The sequence below is a fragment of the Bombus terrestris genome, chromosome 6, assembly GCF_910591885.1.
Source record: "Bombus terrestris chromosome 6, iyBomTerr1.2, whole genome shotgun sequence".
Lineage (NCBI taxonomy): Eukaryota > Metazoa > Arthropoda > Insecta > Hymenoptera > Apidae > Bombus > Bombus terrestris.
Window position 1 is genome coordinate 5,703,175 of NC_063274.1, and position 21,906 is coordinate 5,725,080.

Here is a 21,906-nt window from a genome sequence, read left to right on the forward strand (position 1 = left end):
TTCTTCACTCGGGTTGTGTGTAGCAAAATGGCCGCCCGACTAAAGTGAGTGTGACGTTTCGTGAGGTGATTGCATCGTTGTTTTAAGTGGTTCTTACGAATATTCGTTCATGTGACATAGTGTTATTGTGCTTCCTGTGTTTATTCGCAGGTCCGCTAACAAAATCCGAGTATTCGATAAAGTAGGTAAGCGTAATTTATATTTATTCGCGCGCAGGATAAAATTCTTGCGATGCTGTTATACATTAAAATTTCATCAATTTTACGATTTTATAACGTCTTCTTATCGCGTATATTTGGCGAGATGATAGTTGTTTAATCGTTCTACCACATAGTGATAACAATGTTCTCAATTGTACAAGTGATTAACGTCGATCGAAGATTATACTTTGAATTGTTACTCTCACCTTCTCAAGTTAAAAGTGGGCGTTATTTAAATGACATACGCTCTTGCATTCTAAATGTACCGAATGACAGAGAAATAGCACGTTTCTTTGTAATTTCCAACATTCCGTATCGATTCGGTGACAATATCGTCTCTTACCTTTCGGCACATCCATTTCCGCAAAAAATAGCACATGCATGCACGAAACATATCCTTTTAGTGTATCGAAGATTTGTCGAGGTTACACGATGTCCATGAGCTGTCTCTTAACTTTACTTTTCGAAATTTCGTTTAATTATGGTTCGATACAAGATCTGAAAATAAAAGAGATTTGTCTCAGGGCTTTCTTTTCACTTTATTTATATTTGTGTTGTTGTTTAATCTGTTTTTCAATAATAACGTATTATGTAACATGTACGTTCACATTTATCGTTAATTATCAATACAAGACGAAAATATTTGATATTTCAAGCATAGAATGTATCAAGTTAAACAAGTGATATGTTATACTATTATTTAACGAACGTTATTAACAGAATCGATAATTAAATTTGGAGCCTACGTATAAAACATACTATCGTTGAAGCAATGCCGCATCGGAAGCCGTACCAGTAAACGAATGTAGCGCAACGAATACTTTCCAACGTAGTCGAAACGACCTGATCGAAATACGTGCAAAAAATGTAAATATCGTTACGTTATAATATAATTTTAAAAAGGGTAGCTTCTGTTATGTCAAGCGGCGCTCGAATCATGTAAACCACCCTAAAGAGACAGCTTGATCGGTACGTTCCTGTCAGCTTGTTGGTCAGCGATAATCGTGACGCGTCGAGGTGTACACGTGTCCTTTGCATTCCAATTTCCCGCCACGGTTTTTCTGTCCTTGAATACGTCCTTTTTCCGCGTTTTAGTGTTTGACATTACACATTCCCTTTTATAAAATAGGAAAACACAGAGAGGAAGATTGAAAACTATCGTGTTATGAATTAACCCTTTGTGCATAAAGTACTCCACCCAGGCATACAAAATGGTTATTATACTTTCAGTACATCTTTCAGCTACAGCAGTAATAATTATACCATAGAATTTCCGACAAAATATGAATTGAGCAATAAAGAGAGAATAATGCGGAAATTAAAAAGATGCCAATGGTCATAAAACCATCATAAAATTATCCCCTTCTCTGTATCCATTATGAGGGGTGCAGGGACGTTTTCTTCAATAAAATTATGAACTGCCAACAAAAGGTATTTTTTTTGTTCTCTATGCTTTAAATGTCTTACATTCCTGAAGAAATATATGATGCAAATGAGGCACATTTTATAATTAATTATAATTTAATAATTCCATTGTATGTGATAAAATTTTAGCACAAAATCATAAAGTACACAACATATCTACATAATATGCAAGCATCATACATAACTGGCGAAGATGAAGGGAATATTTAATTGTTAATTTCTAGTACAAAGTAATTTCTTTATTTAAAAATTGTCTGTTATTTTTATTAAAAACAAGTTATATCATATTTACATTTACAAAGACTAAGACAGACCTAACTTCGATTATATTTGTCTTTTTTTAATTTTTAATATTTCATGATTATAAGAACTTTTCGTTGATTTCCTATTCTATCCTAACTTAAATCAGTTAAATTAATAATTAATAATAAATATTATATATACGTACACACACGATATATTTTATTCTTTACAGGAAGTTATGTTTTTATTATTCGAGACGGTTGGTGATTAATAATAAAGTACACAACGATCAATATTTCAAACCATAAAAATATAACTTCGTGTAAAGAATACAACATATCATTTGAAACTGGAATTTCATTATACATGTGTGCGACGTGCCAAAAAACATTGGAGTTACCATCGAAAAGTTTAGCCGGGACAAAATCGGAGTGTAAAGGGTTAATACGCTTCCGAGGCGAGTGAAGCAGCTCATGCGAACCCGGGCAATTAACTATTGGCTAATTACACAGTTAACGAACGGTACACGGTATTCTTGTCGAATAATTCAGTCACAATGCTTAATTGTACGCTGTAAATGGGCTGCTCTTCCTCCTTGGGTTATTACGTTATATTTTTCCACGTGCGTCGAACACACACGGATGCGTTTTCTCGCCGACGAAGAAAAACGCCGCGGTTTCCCGCTGTGCTGTTTCGCGGCCAAAACATCAACGATTCTCTCATGCGTGTTTCTTACCTAATTAATTCAGCCTTAAGCAGCGCTTCTGAAGCCGAGTGAGAGGGAGCGACCGCAACCTTGCGCTGAATGTTACGAGACGTTTGCGCCGAATGATCAAACTGCCGGATACTACTCTCTATTACGAAAAATGCGAACGGAATCGATTACTTTATGAAAATTATATTCACTCAGTTAGCACGTAGAATTTTATGAAGAAACAAATTTATTTCCTACGTCTTATTGCTTACTCCATTTCTCGAGTTGAAGCGATAGATCTATTTGTATTTATAAGAGCCGCGATAAGGAAGCAATTTTACTTTCCATTAATTTGTATAAACTAACAAAAACAAATCCGAAATTGAATCATTTTTTGAAATAGAATTCATAGACAACTTATGCTCGTAATAATGAACTTTTACGCTTTTGTATATGAATTCTATACTTTTCTTCCTTTTCCGGTAGTAAGTATTTCAACGTATCTTAAAAAATGAAAAAGAAATTCAAATAAGATATTTTAACTAAGGGATAAATATACGTGGCCTGAATTGGTTGGAAAAATGATGTTAATTGCCTATGAAAAATGTTAAAGATTATACTCGTTAATATAATATCCATCAGTTAGTATGGAAAATAGGTATGACACGTTTATAATGATTTTGTTTATTTACATCGTGCAAATATTATTCGCAATTTGCCTTTCTTTCGAGATTGTATATCTCGATCGTATGTGATTGTAATGAATATGTGAGTTATTGAAAGTAAATGGAAATTTAATTCAGTTCATGAAACTGATCGTATAATGAAATTTAGGAAAAGTGTTATCTTATTATTCAATAAAACATGCCGTTTATTCTGTAATTGTATTGTTAATTGCTTCACATGTAATTTAATTCTTTCATTTGCTATGGATGGAAAATAGACTCGTTAGTTTCAGGACTTTTAAGCAAGTTAGGAGGAAATTGCATAACGATGTAATTAAATGATTCGTTTAAATGAGAGTTTTTTTTTACTATTTTGCATAAAAGCATTTAAAAGTATTTAGAAGATATAACATTATCTTCGATTGAATATTTTCGATTTATCCATCGCATTTGTATAATGTACAACGTAATAACGAAATAAAAGTTGAAATTTATTCAAATAATAGTAAATAACATTTACGAAATAGAATTCTTTTAATTGTTTGCAAAGAGATTAGCATCTTTGTAGATGCAAGATGTTTTGAAACACGTTGATTAAAAACTAGCAAACATATTTCCTCTATAATTCAACCTACTGATAATACCACTTTATTTACATAGTTAATAATTATGCATTTATCCTCGAGTTTTAAATGCTCAAATTTAATTCACAAGCGAATATCTGGCCGAATACCTGGAAAAAAGGCTCCGTCTGTTTGTTATTTGCTTCGATGGTCGCATTTATTTTTGCTTTGTTCGATATTTTAATTAGCAATTGAGCATCTCGGTGAAACGCAGAGTCTCGCCTATAATTAGATTCAATAAATTTTTTATGACATGCTTCTTTCCTAATCTACCTTGCTATTTAAAATCGCGTTATCCGGCAATCGTCTCTTTTTTTTTTTATGAATTTCTAACAAGGAACTTCGTTAGTTTTAGTCCAAGCGAAATTACGAGCAACTGTTCGTTAAGCGTAACGAGAACAATTTCTTTTACGAGTTTTATAGTAGAATTTGTTTGCGATACTTTTAAAATTCCTCTCGTATGTAAATTCTTTTAATATTTGATTATCAATGTAACTGAATGAGAAACTCGTTTTTATTATTGTTTCAGAGGGGAACGTATCCAGAGGATGGACAATCAATCTAAAATATAGGTAAAGCTTGAATATCTTTTTTATAAATTGTAAGCTCGTAAAGATTTATCGGAGACTTAACTTATCGTGTCTTATTACTTTATTACGAATCAAGTCGTAAACCAGATAAAATTGTAAAAATAATAAATATCATATTTAATCCTTACTGTAGGAACGTAAGCTTTTCATGTCCGAGCCCGGCACACGTTTACATTCAAAGGTTACCATAGATACATTTACACAGGCTATTTTTCAGCAAACTTTCTATTTTTCATACGAAATACGAGTTAATTAGAGTAGATCATAAGAATTGATTAAAGTCGATACTCTTTGTTATACGTATTTATGCGAATATCAATTACCATAGATCTAAATATGCATCGGAGATTCTGCATTCATTTCCCCTTTTTATCCCGAACATACTGTGAATTGTCTTCGTTGAAACGTACTGACACTTTCAGAATGATAGCTAAGACCTCGTATGGTGTAAGAATCTCGAGTCAGCAGAACCACGTATCTAGACGATCCATATTCTATAGTTTCTATACAAACTATATCGTGTAAATGTAACTTTGGAATATAAGAGCATCTGTTTTACAAATTATTCTGTTGTACAAGGACAACTCTGGAAATATAACGCGAAGATACGCAATACATAGAACGTACGTTCATTAGGATTAAAATTGTCTACAAAATTGAAAATTCTTCCTTTTAAATAATATGATTCGCTCGAGTACACGACTAACATCTTTATTGCGTATGCCACGACTAGATCGAGGTACAAGCGCAAATTTTAATATCACGCAACAAACTCAACCATTCGTTCGTAATTTCTAAGCTAAGATTTATCCTATCCTATTGCACCAGAGCAATTAAATTTGATAATCATTTTATCACGTATAAAATCAAGATCTCGTTACGGTAGAGATCCTCTGTATATTTCAGTATCGAGCCTCATTAGTAAGATTTTCAAGAGTGCTGCTCGCCATTGCAGCGTGACTCATATTACCAGGCCTTAGCGTTCGGGAAAAAATCTCGGAATAGCGATACATTCTTCGCAATTCCTTGTAACTCAGCATTTTTTTGCACAGAAAGGAGACATTCCCGTTCCGATGGAACTCCTCTATAACGTAAGAACGTTATTAAGGGAAATTTATTTCGTACCGATGGAAGTTAACTAATTGATACTACAATTATTACAATTGTACAATTATTAGATCGCACTTCGGTGTGGCTACGCACGCGAATATTTCATATTACTGGCGGAGTAAAGCAAAAACGAGAAATGTTGCGTTTTAACGACGCATTTCAGGAAAATGTAGACGCGCGGTTAAATTCGAGCGAGTTGCCACAAATGGAGACGAAGTGCGAAACCGAAGGCGATATCCAACGTGACCCAAATGCGATTTAAAGCGTTCGCGGATACACGTATCTAGCACTTCGCGAAGGACAGAATTGCTTTTCCAGATTGCCAGCTTTATGATCGATCTTACACGCGTTCAGATTAAGACGTCGTAGAAACTGCATGCTGTGTAGGATTATCTGTTGCTTTTCGACAAATCGTTACGTATCTGCTTTCTCATTAAACCCACTAGATATTGACGTTGCGTTAATGCGAATATTTTATTTCCCACTTTTGGGTCATTTTCGATTAAATCGTTGTTAATACACGTATCTTCTTATTTCAATCTTATGTGAAGATTTTTCGTGAAAAGTAAATCTTTCGTTAAAAGTAATTGTTATAGTGGTCGTTTTACGTGTACATCGTATTATGGCGTGGATATTAGGAATGTTTAAAAATTTACGAAAGACGGTGTTATGACTTATACATGTATTAATAATGATTAAATTACATCGATAAATAACTTCACAACGCGTACTTTCCAGATGAGCACAAAAATACAAATTCCTAGAGTTTTATAGGTCGTCTCCATTTACCAGTTACGAATGAAGGTTTCTTCTGCTTATTGAAACGAAATTGAAATTGCGCCGTAAAAATTCGACAACTGCACCGGAATTAATCGTGGTTTTATCGTGGTTATGATAAGGAATTTCAAGGACTTGTTTAATATTTCCTTCCTTACTTTTAAACGCTTTAATTCTTTCGAATTGGACAGCTTCTGCAAAGTATTTATTATTCTAATATATCTTTCGTCTTTTTAACGAAAAAAACGATGTGTAAAGCAGTTCATTTATGTCTCTCGTATGCTTGTTGCGTTTATTCTTTTACGCATTATCGCCAGTAGCGACATACAAAAAGAAACATCTCGTGCAAGGTTTCGTTAGCATGTGATTTGGAGATTTTCATCGTGGAGGTTGTTTGCTCAACTGATTTTTTCGCTTCTGTTTATCGATAAAATTGTTTGCAGCTGGATAATCGAAAGAATATTCTTAATATACTTGGCGTTCTTGATAAAAATTATATTTTTAAGGTAAATGATAAAGCGGAACAAGGTACGTCTTAGAAATTTCGCGTAAAAAGCACGTATTTGATTAGATAAACTTTGTAAAAAAAATAAAGTGATTCACTGTCGGAAATGTAATCTAAGAGTACTATTTTTGTTTACGATTTCGATAAAATTTTACCATCTTCTTTGATCTCCTATTACATTCATGTAAATTGCTGTCTTTTATTCATTTTTTTTAACATTTGTTTAAATTCGAGGATAATATGAAAAAGATTGTTATTTATATACATGATTTTCCGATTTCCTTGCAACGTTAAAAGTCCTTCTCTCGGTTAACATTAAAGTAAAATCGATACAAAAGAAGACAGCCGCAGGAGAATCAAATGTGCGTAGTCGATTCTATATCAAGGATACAATTTTATTTCATTTATCACATCTTAAGGAAATGTATCTTTTAAGAAATAATCTACATATTGATCTAAATGACGATTGAGGTATATTTTCACAAAGAATATTACTTAAAATTTTATTCTAGACGTAAATTTATATTCTCGATCGACTAGATAACTATTAGAACGCGTCAGGAATTCTTAATTCAATCTCCTGTCAATGCGAATAAGGAGTTTCCGTGTCTGAATGCAATTCTGTTCGGACTCCACGGTCATTAAGAAACATACTGCGAAATCGTTAGGAAATACTTCCCAATATTAACGACTTCCTGCGGTAGCCTGTCGACGAGTTTCCAGAAATTGCTCTCTTAAAATATAATTACACCGCGGAACAAGAAGCTCCTTTATAAAATACACGAAGTCGCTTTTGCAACCTCCTCTTATCTCGCGTTCCAGCGATCTTCGTTTCCTTCGTCTTCAAACGTTCACGAGTGCGGCGTAGAATTATTAAAAATAATATAGACAAAAAATTCGAAAATTTCATATAAAAGAAAAAAGGAATCGTTGGAGATATTAAGATGCACTTCAAGCTGGTAGAAATATTCTGTACGTTTCAGCGTGTTCACTTTTATTTATACAACTGAAACATAAATTGAACTAATTGTATTATGAAAAGTTTTATTACTGTTCTTTCTTCCATAGTACAAGATTCAAATATACATTTCCTGTACATTGTATTTTATGCCAAATTCAATCTAGTTTAGTTTGTAATTATTAATAAATATATTTTTCGAAATGAACATTTGAGAGCCGTTCTGTAGTGCTTTTCAAACTACAAGAAATATATTTTTAAATTCGATAAAAAAGAAGTAGAAATAGAAATCTTCGCAATACTGTTATGTTAGCATCATGATTAATTAGTATTAATTATACCAGTTGATTTTTTACAAATAAGCATTTCCCTGTTTATACGCACGATACTGTGCGAGATTTTCTTAAAACATCACAAGTCTTCCCCTGGGTCAAACGCAAGCGAGATCGAACTATAAAAAAATTCAAAGACCACAGCAGGATTAATAAAGAACAAATTATTTATTTCTATTTGTGTATCTCTATACGAATGTTCTTTTCGTTCACTTTCGTCTCGTTTCCTTCCTTTCTTCGTGCACGGCCAACTTGATCAATCCTCGAACCTTAACGCGCGTTACTCCACGACTAATATTTTTCTGGGTCACGTCATACTTTCTTCTCTCTGTTCGAGCTCTATGAAGTTCGCGTTACCGCCTTCGATACTGATTCACCTCTGTCTCGTGTGAATCGTGTTACGTTACAATGGCAGAGATAGTTAGAAAGTTGTAAACGAGGATCTGCTTAGAATCCATATATACCCTAACTGTTAAGGAGAGCTGTCCTCTTTTTTGCGCCCATTGTCTTTGCCCGTGTATTCTTGATTATTCTGCTTTGTTTGCTCGTGTCACGGTTTCTAACGTGGCGGGAAATTTAAGTTCGTGCAAAGATGGTTGAGAAAAGGCGAAGAAATGTCATGGTTCGGATCGTAGAAAATTGCCAGCTACTTACTGTTATTACGAAATTAGAGAGCATTGTTGTAATTATTTCATTGGAGTATTCTCGAAACTTTTAAATTCGTTACAAGTTATCATTTATATAACCATCGCTCTTGATGAATTTATTATATTTATTAACCCCTTTGATGATACAAATATACTAACTTGTATATATTTATGTGATTTTTCTTTAACTCAAGCACGATTTCAAGAAATACAGAGACACGTACGAGTAGATTATTTTTCTAAATTTAATATTTGAAACTATCTTCCGAGATCGTAGATCTCGTTTAATACATATACATATATGTACGTCTTAAACGAATAAAACTGTGGAACAACAAGTGTTTATTCGCTTCCAGCCTTAGTAAATTCCTTGCCGAAGAAGTACATGCGCTGTTTTCTCGTTTCTTCGTCCCGTTCTTCCGTTTTTCATACGATATCGTTACACTTGCCGAAGAAAGAATGTGACCGTTTCTCGGAGTAAGAAATCGTAAACGCGCGCAGTCTTCCGCGGGGTAATGCAGTAACGCCAGATGGAAAACGGCTGGTCACGGTACAGTAACGTGTACTGTTAAAGAGAAACACTTCGAACAAATCTGTCGAGCGTGCTCTTTGCCCTCTTCTTTTCTCCTCTTTCTTTTTTTCCTTCTCTTTCTTCCTCTTCCTCCTCTTCTTCTTCTTTCCTCGCTTTCTTTTCTTATTTCTTCTTTTCTTTCCCCGGTTTCGCTTCTGTCCTCGCGTGCCAGGGATATTAATAGTGCACAGTTACGAGACATCGGTGCGAATAAGCTTTGCATAAATTACGCGAAAAAGGGGAACACGCTGGTTCAGTGATCGAGAATTTCGTCGGATATCTTTGCCACGATCTGCCCTTCTGGATAATGTAAATCTTGTTGCATCGTCGACGATGAATAACCCGCTGTCGAAGCTGCCTGTACGTGGAAAGCACGTGGCTCCTTTGATCGATTTGATTTTCCAATCGGATGCTCCGTAGCTCGTCGAACCGATTTACTTCGTTCTCTGTCTCTTTGAACACTCTGTTACCTGAACGTCCAAGCGTTCCTCGTCTTTTATCCTCCGTCCTTCAGTTATAAACGAGTCGATTCTTATCGAGTTGTTGCTCCGATTCTTATGAATTCTTTCTAAAGATGATCGAGCAGCTCGGAAAAAACGCGGTAATCTTTCGATCTTTGATCGACCATACTTTATGCATTTAGTTCAAGAGTGTTTATCTGTGCACAGACGTCGTAATATTTGTTGCCATTTGTCGTAAGATCAACATTGAATTTTTCAATACTGGCTATGTACATGATTATTGTTAGTTCCAGCTGTATGAAGTTCATCTCCCGGCACAAGCTTCAGATAATTGTCGTTCTACTGTATCGTTGTTTGTCTCTGCGTATATTAATTTAATTATTTACATTATTTATACGATCATGTATTATATCCAAACGCAAATCCCATATCGCTAGATAAACGAGAATCTCGCGGAATACCATGTTTTCTCACGCGTTTCTCGTAAATGCCCGTCCCTACGTGACTGACAATGACAAATAAATCTTTCAGTCTATGAATTACTCGCGATACCAACGAGCATAATAGCCGAGGAGTTTGATGCGCGGAGATTTAGCAGAATTCACTTTGCCGTTAATAAACTGGCTTTTCTCCGCTACGACTAGACGCTCTTGCTTCTCTCGATTACTATAATTAACGTGGGCATCCTCCTAGTATCTGGTACCAGCGTCGATATAATAAGTTCTAATTACCTTCAATTACAGATTCAATTAATTTGCACGTTCGCGCACCGATCTAGCTTTATCCGGTTACAAATTAAAAGAAAGGCTGGTTCGCTGTTTTACGGGCGGCCGTTTCACGCCCTGTGTTCGTCACTTTGTCCTGGTTGCCTGGCTGGCTGGCACGGTCGCTCAGAGTCACGAGCATTACTCTTTTTTCCCGTCGTTCTTGTTAAGCTGATATCTTTAGACGCGTGGAACGGGGCGAGGCACCTTGCGGTTTTCCTTGGCGGGACGAAAAACGAACGTCGAACCTCCTCTCTTGGGACTTAGCCTCAGTGGCGCGTACGCCACTGTCGCCGATGACAACGGCGACGATGTTTCGACCGTTTGCTGGCAGGCTGGTTCGCGGCAATTCGCAAATTTGCAGAGTTAATAAAAGCCATCCTTACAAAGATTTTCTATCGGCGACTACTTACGATATCAGCGATTTTGATAAGCTTGGAGCGCGTTGCTAAGAACAACGTAGCGAATCATTTTTCCATATTCTCATGCATAACTCGATCTTAGCTTTCTGCTGTTACAAGCGAGAGTATTTGCGTTACCGCGTATTGTATTTGCGATGTTCGATCGTAACGACAACTCATGGTTGATCCAGTCCTTCACAACCTCTATACGCGCTTCGATTGTTACCTGATACATGTTAGACAGACAGCGTGCAACCTTGCCTTCTGTGTCTGGGAAACGAACGCGAGGTAAGACAAATACGAGAGAAAAGAGATGAAATAGAACGATAAAGTAATAAGGCATTATAGTGGAGGGTGATACGGTCACCAATAGCCTTGAGCAGTGATTGATTTTGGACGCGATATAGTCTGACATTGTATATTACGAATCCCGTGTTTCAACTTTCTGCTAGTGAAATTTTAAAAAGCTTCGCATAATATACACGCGATATATTCAATAAAAATATTTTATGGCAACTATCCAAATACTTGCGGCATATGCATAGTATTATAGAAGATAGATATTCAACTTTCTCAACAGTTCACGGGATACAGCTTAACCCTGTTACGATATTCGTATTTCTATATCTCAATGTCAGTCTCGTTTTGACCAAACAATCGGATTCGCGACGCTTTAAGAAGATGTTTAACATAAAATCGAAGGGAGAAATTAGGTTGTTCGGAAAGTGTCTTTCTCTTACAGATCCGTCTTTAACAACGATGCATCTTTGTACAAACATGAAACCTAATCTGTCGAATCTAATCTTTTGTAATCTTTATTTTTATAGAACAAAATGAAGATAAAATAATATAAAACGGGAATGTTGTGCATCCATTATTTCCTTATAAAACGAAAGAAATTTTTCCTAATATATCGATAAGACGTTTATCATATTTTGTTAGAACTTGAGATACCTTTCAACGTTAGAAAAATACGATTGAGTGGAAAACGATGAAAAGAAGGCGGCGGAATTTAAATTTGTACCTATAGAGCGGTGTAAGTATCGCGTTAGGAGTCCATCGCGAATCGACTTTCGCAAATCGTGACCAATGAATTTGCTGCGAGCGATTCAATCGACCCACTGGATAGCATGTTCGATGTATGGTTAGCCATTCGTTAGTCGGTTGCGATAGAAACGAGTTGATTTGCGCCGCGAGCAAGCAACCGCGTTTCCCTTCCCTATCAAACGATGCCGAAACTACACTGCGCGTTTTATCGCTCGTAACAAAAGGATTGCAGGCTAGTATTTTGTGTGAAAAGCGAATAACACAGCGTCGTCGCCTCCCCAACACTCGATACCTGCTATCGCATCGTTTCCCTTGCGTCTATCCTGGAAATCTCGCGAGATGAACTCGTTGCGCGTTTACTCTTCGCTTTACTTCCACTCGATCATCCTCGTTCTTCGCGCTTAACTTTTACGATCGGATAATGGCTTCCTTCGAACGTTATTGCGCGTGTTGATACGCTTTCCGCTCGACGTTTGAGTTTGGAAATCTGCCGAAGACCGTGAAAATGGCGTGATGATGTTGGAATATTTATATATATCAATGTATATTTAACGAATAACTTTCTTGCAATGATTGTATTGATTTATTTTATAACGTATATCATTAAAATCATTTTTATTCCCATAAAGAAATAAAATTTCAATTATAGAGAGTTAAGCCATTTTTCTGATTATACCTCGGTGTAAATATTGGCTTGGCAACTAAGAGATTGCGGATTTTGTCATTAGCTGATATTGTCAAAATCCGTAATTATTTAGTTGCCAAGCCAACAGAATGGCGTGGGACAGAAGAGCGCCACATCATAGCAAACGTTCGGTCGATACGAAAAATTATGCTACGTAAGCATGTCCTCCCAGATGGTAGTACAGCGGATCGGCGTGCAATCGGAAAGTTTATTATTCGAGCCATGGTCACGTTGTGTCTTCCCCTTGGTCTCGACGCCACCTGAGTCGCTGATGCGTGCGATCCACGTCGCCGAATTTCCGTTCGTTCTCGCTAATTGCCATGGCTAACAAGGAACAGCTGTATAAGAGGTTGGCTTCCCTTACGATTCTCGTCGTGAGAAATTCGTCAGGCTTTTGGTAGTTTCGCAAGCATTTGCATAGATACCGGCTGTCTGTTCCCACGGGGTGCGTCCTGAATCGTAAGAATTGGTGAATTTTCAAGCATCGTGATCAATTCAAATTCAAGCACGATCAAGTACTTCTTACGTATATTTCAAGAAAAAGTTTAAGATTTAACGAGTATTCGTGGGAAACCTAAATTACGATTTTCTGTCTGAGTTTTATTGGAGCAATAGCAATACAGTGAAATTACTTTGAGTTTACGATATCGTAGAAATTTATTCATAATTCACGAAGCTCGTTCGTTGACTTCTACGGCTAATATTAACGCGACAATCTGATCGATATACATGTATGTAATAGATTTAGTCACACTTAATAGTATTATCGGGTATTGGAGTAATTTCACAGCTCCGTTTACTAGTAATAAATTTTAATGTACCGTGTCCCGACTATTTAATCAATTTTGTGGTTACTATTGAACAACATGTGTACAGCGTTTGATACGTAAACGCTTTGGTCTAGCTTTCATAATGAATGGCCACTTTGTAAGCCGACCTCGTTTACTGCGTTTTTTCGTTGGTTTATCAATGAACATCGTTTTATATCTTTTTCGTTTCTCATTTCTTTCTTTTTAATTATCCAATGACGGGATCACGAGTGTTCAATAAAGATTGCAATTAGCGAATTAACGAACATCATTCGTCATTTTAATTAATTGGTCGCTAAACGATTGGAAATGAAAACAAATATTCCATTCAATTTATTCCATTTCAACTCTCAACTTGGTCAAGGTTCTCTGAATCATAGCTACCTATTACGCGTTTTTCCGGTTTGCTGAGAAAACCATTAAATTATATCGTACGCTACCTTGTAAAATAATCGTTTTAGTGGATAAAAGTGCAAATAAATACAGTGACTCGCCAAAGTTTTTATGTACTCTATAAAAAAGGGCTACCTTCATCGAGATACGATTCCACGAAATTTCATTAAAGATTCGGCGCGTTTTATACCAAGCCGACGAAAAGCAACAGTTTCGTATGTAACACGTATCGATACATAGCTAATTTAATCCTCTCAGTGTCAAATACTCTTAACACGTTGAATGTTAAATAATCGAAATATAATTTTTTTAAAATATACACACACACACATACATATATATTTTTAATAAACGTGTTATACAACTTTATTCGTATCAAAGTAGCCCTTCCCAAATGATGAAGGTCTATGAAGACCTTTTTATGACCTGTGATTCTATAACTCGATCAATGGGTGTCATATTCATACTGTCCCCATTTCTTTACTTGAAAGTGAAAACTAATTGTTCTTGGAACATTGTAAATGATATGTGTAAAAACATTGAAAGAGATCGATATCGGAAACAACACGATAATCTATAATTACTCTATAATTACGCTGTAAAATGCTTGTTGAATGAACGCATTGGGTTTAGCTCGAGAGGACACTCGATGTGAAAGTCCGATTCCACGGTGGACGCGCGACACGGTTTGCTCAAAATTCGAAAACCAGACAATAAAACGTGGCTATTCATACTTACGTAATGAGGATTCTTGTATTAGTATGTCCGGCCGCGCAATATATTTTCGCGTGACATAACGCGCTCGTCATAGACACCGACCAAGGATAAACTCCAGTTGAATTATTCAATGTTTGATCGTGCAACAGATTTGTCTCGTCGATGTTGCCCCCGATTATTCAGCAGGAAACGACGGAATTTCATTTTGTAGGATCAGATAGACGAAGCTTTATTGCAGAAAAGGATGCACGAGGATGATTCTCTATATTTTGCTTTGCGATATACGTATCGTGAATTTCAAACACATTCGCCAAATTCCAGTACCGAAGAAAGGATTCGTAATTTTCCAGTTGTTAGTAAATTTGTAGACGTTCCTTTTCATTTTTTTTTTTCATTATTTATAGTCGTAATCTATATCAATTAGCATGGATTATTAGCGACGTAAAAGAATGAAAAATTACGATCATAAATTGCTATATAATTTAGAACGGTTTAGCGTGGTATCTTTAGGTCTTGAAGGATCCTTCGTGGTAAAATTAGCCCCGTGATGCTGATTTTTCTATAGCAACAGATTGCCTATTCTTGGTTATATTAACGATAGAGATACGTACGTATTACATACGTGATCGATCGAATTATTTCTTAGAACACGTGTTCGTTCAAATTGCAGACAATAGCGTTTCATTAGAAACCCTTTGATATAATAGAGTATTCTACGTTCTGAATATGAAACAGAAATGTTCTGAATAGAATCGCAAGTAGCTCTTGCATACATTTTATTATTCACATGTTCGTTACAAACATATATATTGCGTCTATGTTACAACCAGATTCCTCTAAAAAATCAAATCATCAATGATAAAGAAATAATCGTTAAGTCATCGTTTCATTGCAATCCTGCATCGTAGCTGCGTAGCTCGTATTTTTAGCTACAACTAGGCGTTAAGAAAGAATTTGAAGGATTATCGCAATTGTTATTATTTCGTATAATTTCTTGTTGTTTGTTGTCGCTATCGATACATACGTTGCGCCGCTTCAATTATCTAATTATGCAATTTATTCACTATCTATAAATAACGTTGCGTGGCGCAATTGTTGCGTTTTTGGTTTTGCGCACTTCGAGAAAGTGAGGCTTAAATTGAGAGAAACGAAAAAGGCAACGGATAGCGTGTTAAGATAAGTTTAATAATTTTTTATTTTTTTTTTTTTTTTTTTTTAGTAGCGAATGTGTTGATTCTACCTTTGAAATACGATTTTATACAAGTTATTTATTATTTAACAATTTCCTCGGAATTTCCTTACGACCAAGTCAACTGTCAAATATTTTTCGAATTTTTATCTATCCAGAAATGTTGATCGCAAGCAATTCAGTTATTTAATACGGTTAACACAAAAGTAGATTTCTAATCTTTACATCTTTGCTTCTATTGTTCCATTCGCGAACCCGTCGTGCAACCGCTGAACCGACGTTTCAGTATTCCTCTATGTGTCACGAAGTGTCTCAGTATTACAAAACGCAGCAAAGTTTATAGGAAATGGTAATCTAAACCTTGGTGTGCTTTGCAAGCATACTGTGACCACAACGTCTGATATTCACGATGTTTAAGCGGCACACTTGAACCGCGAAACGTTTCAAAAAGAATTCCTTCAACTTTCCAATCTTCTTATTTTTCTTCCGATATTTTCTTTTCTTTGAACATTTTTCATGAAAATATTGACGTTTATCGAAAAGCGTACGCGAATGTCGACGATTCGTAAGAAAACAGCGTATCACGTGGGACGCATGTGACTCACGGTGTTTACTATGCGAGCGAAACTTTTCACAATAGAATCTTCTCAGTATCCTTTTACGTCGTATTATAAAATCATAAAGAAAATTTAACGAATTTATCGTAATACGGTGATCATTTTTCTGATCGTCAAATCCCTGTCCCATTTTTCACTTTCATCTTTCCGCGATATCATACCTAGTCGCAGAAAAATAAAGTTTTCGTTTCTCTCTCGTTAGTTAATAAAGTTTCGACTTTCTCTCACTCTCGGCAGTTTAATATTTTTATCATCTCTTGCACTATGCATCTTGTAGCTTCTATGTTCATCTTCAAATTTCTCTCCAACCTCACGAATATAATCGTGAGAGTTCGAGTCTCGCTACAATGTTAACGTTCTTCCATATAATGTTCCGTATAAGACTCGTCATATGACGCATTGCAATAGGCATTACGATACTATACAAGTTACTAAACAAATATTCGAATACTTTCGTCGGAAACTGTATTCGTTTTCCACGAATGCGAGAAGGCTAAGAACATCGGGCGAACGCACGCAAACAGAAGAAACCAGACGAGACGTTGGTTCGAGTGACGATGCTTGCACCAGGCATGTTCGTTGACGATGGTTTGCTGGTCGTTTCGAAAATACACGCGGAATGATTCACCTCTCACGCATGTCTCTGTCGTCTATCGGTGTGTCTAGTGCATTATAATGCGGGCTGAACGAGCGGATAGTGCGCGCGTTGGAACAATGGCCACTTAAGTTAACTGGCTGATTAAATGCTCACCTCAGTCACCGCGGATGCACGATTAAATATGGTGCGCACCATGGACGCCGTGGTCGTTTTGCTCGATCAGCCGCGACAGGGAAACGTTTCTCGCCCTCTCTGCAGTGTCTCCGTCGAAATATCGATGGTCACTTAATTAAAAAGCGTAACTGAGTTTGTAGAAGCAATCGTTTGTGATTCGACGTGTTCCCTGATGATTATGAGTCGCAGAGTGTGACATGTTTCGATATATGTGATGTTGTATCTTCGAATGGACGAGTTAACGTTCGAGAGTGGGCGAAAGGAGACTGTAACGTAGAGTTGGTTTATTCTTAAAAATGGTAAACTCGTTATCTATACGTTTCTGGAAATTCGCGTTGTTTGGTAAAAAGATTGAGATTCGCTCGGATATATCTATCGTGTTTTTTTTTTTTTTTTCGAAAGAATGATCGTAACGTAGTTTTATCGTATTTTTGCGATTTTGGCAGCGTTGATCAATGTTTTGTTCTGCTTAGTTTAAATTATCCTATATCGAGTCTTGCGTTTTCCATTTTTTCAAAATACGTTGAAATATTTGAAATCCCTCGTAAACCTTTTTTCTTTTTCTCTGACTTGCAGGAAAAGTTGTATCATGCAGGTTATTGCTTACGTATGATGGTTAAATATGTTGAATTAAATAAGAAATAAAAAATAAAGGGGTGTAGCGTTCGTAAACTAGGGTCGTTTATAAATATCAAACTCAAGATTTATTTATATAATATTTCACCTCTAAAATTCTAGATACATGTTGCACGAATGAAATATTCACATTCGATATTCAATAAATACCTCTATTCATTCTTTACGGACAAAGATTGATTTTATTTAAATCGAGGGAATCATTTTGCGGTATATCATTCTTACTTTACTCTGCGATACTTTTAAACGGATATGACATTATCTAATTAAAAAAATTGTCTTTTAAATTCTTTTTCCAGCAGTCTTTAGATCTATTAATCATTCTAGTAATCACTCCACAGCCACTTCCAAACCGTGTTCAATTAAAAAGAAGATAGTGGAAAAATTTGGGTCAACGACCATCTTTAAAATAATTAATCAGCTTTATAAGTTGCGGATCGGAATTCCATTCGTTTGACTCTACTTTAGAAGCGTCTATAGTTCGTATAATAGGAATTTATTTTTAGATAAGTGAGCTTAATTAACGGAAGTTGGTTTAATCGGACAGTAATTAAAACTTTGTTCGGATCAGATCACACCAGATAAATGGCGCTCAGATAAATAAAGTTTTACTGCAAGTAATTTCTTAAAAAGAAAAGATCCATAAAATTGACTCGCTCTAACGAAGTACTGTAAATGACGAAAAATCATGGTAAAATCAGGACTTCCCGGAAACTGCTTGACGCAACGATTCGCTTAAGCGCTCGCTACGCTTGCTCTCGCGACAAATATTAATCAAACGTGACACTGTTAGGTGGATCGCGTAAAAAGCATTCGTGTGTTCGCGATCATTGTGTCCGTTAACATGGAACGCAATGTATCGTTAACCGATACGCAAGTGCAAAGAAGGAGGAAAGAAAAAGCGCAGGGCTATCGTGTATCTCAAAGACAAAATCAACGCTCGAACCACATGCTCTGGAACCGAATCCCCCCTCCCCCACGATGAAACAAATCTTTATGGTTGTTACTCGAGAAACCGGATATCTAAAGCTTGTTTTCTGGCAAACGTGGCATACCAAGCGCCAAGACGTTCTTTATAACTTTTTGATATCTTGAAAGCTATCCCTCGAACATGAAACAATTTCTTTAGCATTTCACTAATCGACAATGAATATTTTGTCTGTGTGATAAAATTGGATTTTTGCTACATTCAAATAGGAATATTTTTTTTTGGATTAGTCGTATGAAATTACTTTTATTTTACATAGGCAAATAGTTTCCTTTTTATAATTATCTGCTAATTTATGAGAGAAAATTATTCGTATTTGGAAACAATTTTACTCTTCTTAATCGCGATCTTCGTAATTATTGATCAAATATTAAGATGTAAATATAGGTTACGCTTCGTTTTATTTGCAATACACCGTATGTATTATAAGAAAAGTTTAAAACCACAGACAAAACTGGAAGATTGATTTAATAAGTCCTTGACTTAGTTTGCGGAGATTAGGCGTTGACTGCGGTATGATCAACACGTTGTCCTTGTTCATAGAAGAAAAAGAGCAACAAGGAGAAACATACACCGTTTAGTTGATAAATACCATTTTGTTTATAAAAACGATACCATAGAATAAAGCCCTGTCGTTTGGGGATCGACAAACGATAAAAGTCAAGTATTAGTCGATCGAATATGAGAAAATCAAAATTTCTTTTTCGCGATAACGCACCCAGTATCTGAATAAATTTCCTTATCATTGAACGAATTGAACGAAAACGATTTAATAGCCTGAAACGAAATAAAATACAAATATGGCAAATATCACTGTCGAGTCGTTCGAAACGTAATTCGACTTTCGTACACGGAATGTTTCATTCATCCTGAACAATTTCGCACCTATTAACTCAGAAAGATGTATCAAGTCACAGTGCTATGAATGACAATGTTATGATTCATAATTTTTTCTTAAGGACAATTCTTACGAGGTTTGAAGTTCATTCATTACGAACGTGTTTATCAATTTCAGTCTTGCTCGAAGAAGCTTGGTTGCTTTATCGTTTCCAACGCTTGCAAATAAACGTTTGCAACCGTATTGTCTCTAAGTATCGATTCATAGTCGTCAAATTAGTTCTAATCTTAAGGTTAGTACGTTTATACGTCTCGCTAACGTCAGATTTGCAGAATCTGTGTGACTGGAAGTTACTGAAATGTGGAAATGATATCATCTGAAAGCGAACGTTCGTTTAAACTATCACGACTTTTTTTTTATTCTACGTGATAAAACATATTTCAGAGTGGTAAAACGTATCACATGTGTGGACACATCGTCTGAGATCTACTCTTTAAAAATATATGTCATTACCTAGTTGCGAATTAAAAATGATGGAAAAATCGCCAATCACGATACATATTCTGAATCAAATATTATCACGTTGATATCGTCAAATGTTAAGGAAGGTCTTTAAATTTTCTATCTCAACCAGCGAAAGAGCTGCTAATTTGTACACATAAATTTGGCCGTAAAATTGGATTCTCTCGTATGTTCCTTAAACTCGAGGCGTTGTTCGTTGATAGGAAGAATAGCAGCATGGAAATATGAAGATGTTCAAAATAATCGGATCACTTTGTGAAGCATCTTTGTGTTTCGAAAGATAAAAAGGAGCCGTGCATTTTACAGCGAATGAAAATGTGTTTAAAATTCCTCCTTTTTTTTTGTAGGTTCGCATAGGCCACTGCGGGAGTTGCGATGCCAACGTATCACAATGCGGGTGGCGGATACCCGAATGTGTCAGCGCCAGCGCGGCAAGCGAAGCTCGATGGCAATCAAAATCACCATACGATCCCCTCAAACGTAACATCCCATCCCCTTATACAAAATAGCACGCAACACAACGTTCCTTCCAACTTGTCTACAAGTAACATTCCGTCCCATCCAGTATCACCGACGATGACTACGCATTCGAACGTCACCTCTGCTAATATAACCAGTCACATGAACACCGGCTCACCACCGGTAATCCTCACCTCGAACGTCACCAATCCTAGCAATCCTGCTGCGTTATCGGCGAATCCGAGGCACGAGGTCAAACTCAACGCTATGCCGTACGTATTTGTTTCTCGCACCATCGCGAAATTACATCGATCGTATGTGAAACGATTGGATGATCGACCTTAGCTTTGCGTTTTGCAGTATGTGATTTTTATAAAAATCCTTTATTGCATCCAATGTATATTATGTCTATATATATATATATGTAAACTCCCTAAGAGTTCAAACAAATGGGCAATGTGACCTTATTTGTCGTTAGGGGCAACCGATTTGCCAAACAGTCATTTCACAGACGGACGGTTAGAGAAGAAGAAGGATTTCTAGCGTTAGAAACAGACACGATCATAAGAGAGAAATTATTATTTAGAGTATCGAAGATTGACAGAGGAAGAGTGGTAGTTTAGGACGTGAAAATTCTCGATTTTCAGACTTAAGAATCGATCCCTGAATTATCCAAGAATTGAACATTATATATATACATAGATAAGATGAGATTAAAATTAATCAATTTTCAGTAAAAATTGTAATTCAGTAAAAAAAATCATCATAATCAGTAAAAATAAATAAAAAACGCAGAATAATATTTTTCGATATAAATTTCGATTTTTTGATTCGCGAGAAGATTAATTTTGAAAATTCTTTGTATACATAAAACGCGGTTCTCTGATATAAACTATAGCTATCGTATTTGTACGTAGTTTTTACGTAACTTTTATGAATTTCACGGGATTCTAACAATTATGAAAAATGACTTATGCATATGCCGTGACTTGTACTCGAGTGAAAATTCAACGACGCGAAAACGATCTTTATTTTATAACTGTATATGATTTGAGTAGAAACAATTCCACTATGATATAACTATAAATATACTTGCATCGATCGTGTAATATGATATATATATTGATAAAAGAAATTCAAATGACAAAGGTAATTTTCGCTACGAGATCCTCGAACTTCTGCCTATAGGGATCTGCTTGTTTTAATTGTCCTGGCAAGAATATCGGCTCGCACAATTATACGCTAATCAGCGCATTAATCGAATTTCA

General features: G+C 35.9%; 1 protein-coding gene and 1 long non-coding RNA gene across 4 annotated transcripts in view; one reads left to right on the plus strand and one right to left on the minus strand.

Moving 5' to 3' along the window:
- Nucleotides 1-21,906, plus strand: part of LOC100650959 (tyrosine-protein kinase CSK) — a 26,891-nt gene continuing 4,985 nt past the window's right edge. Inside the window, exons 1-3 of one of the 3 annotated variants that reach the window (XM_003395921.4) lie at nucleotides 1-185; nucleotides 4,380-4,422; nucleotides 20,527-20,910. In XM_003395921.4, the coding sequence (XP_003395969.1) occupies nucleotides 20,555-20,910 (356 nt within the window). In that variant the 5' untranslated portion in view covers nucleotides 1-185; nucleotides 4,380-4,422; nucleotides 20,527-20,554. Of the gene's footprint in view, nucleotides 186-4,379; nucleotides 4,423-17,252; nucleotides 17,495-20,526; nucleotides 20,911-21,906 lie in introns of those variants that run through there. The other 2 variants (XM_012309144.3, XM_012309145.3) reach the window with 2 other exon arrangements.
- LOC125385337 lies at nucleotides 15,950-17,282 on the minus strand. Its single transcript, XR_007224453.1, has 2 exons — nucleotides 17,175-17,282; nucleotides 15,950-17,105 (listed from the first exon to the last, which is right to left on the minus strand). It is a non-coding gene; the product is annotated as an uncharacterized LOC125385337 (long non-coding RNA).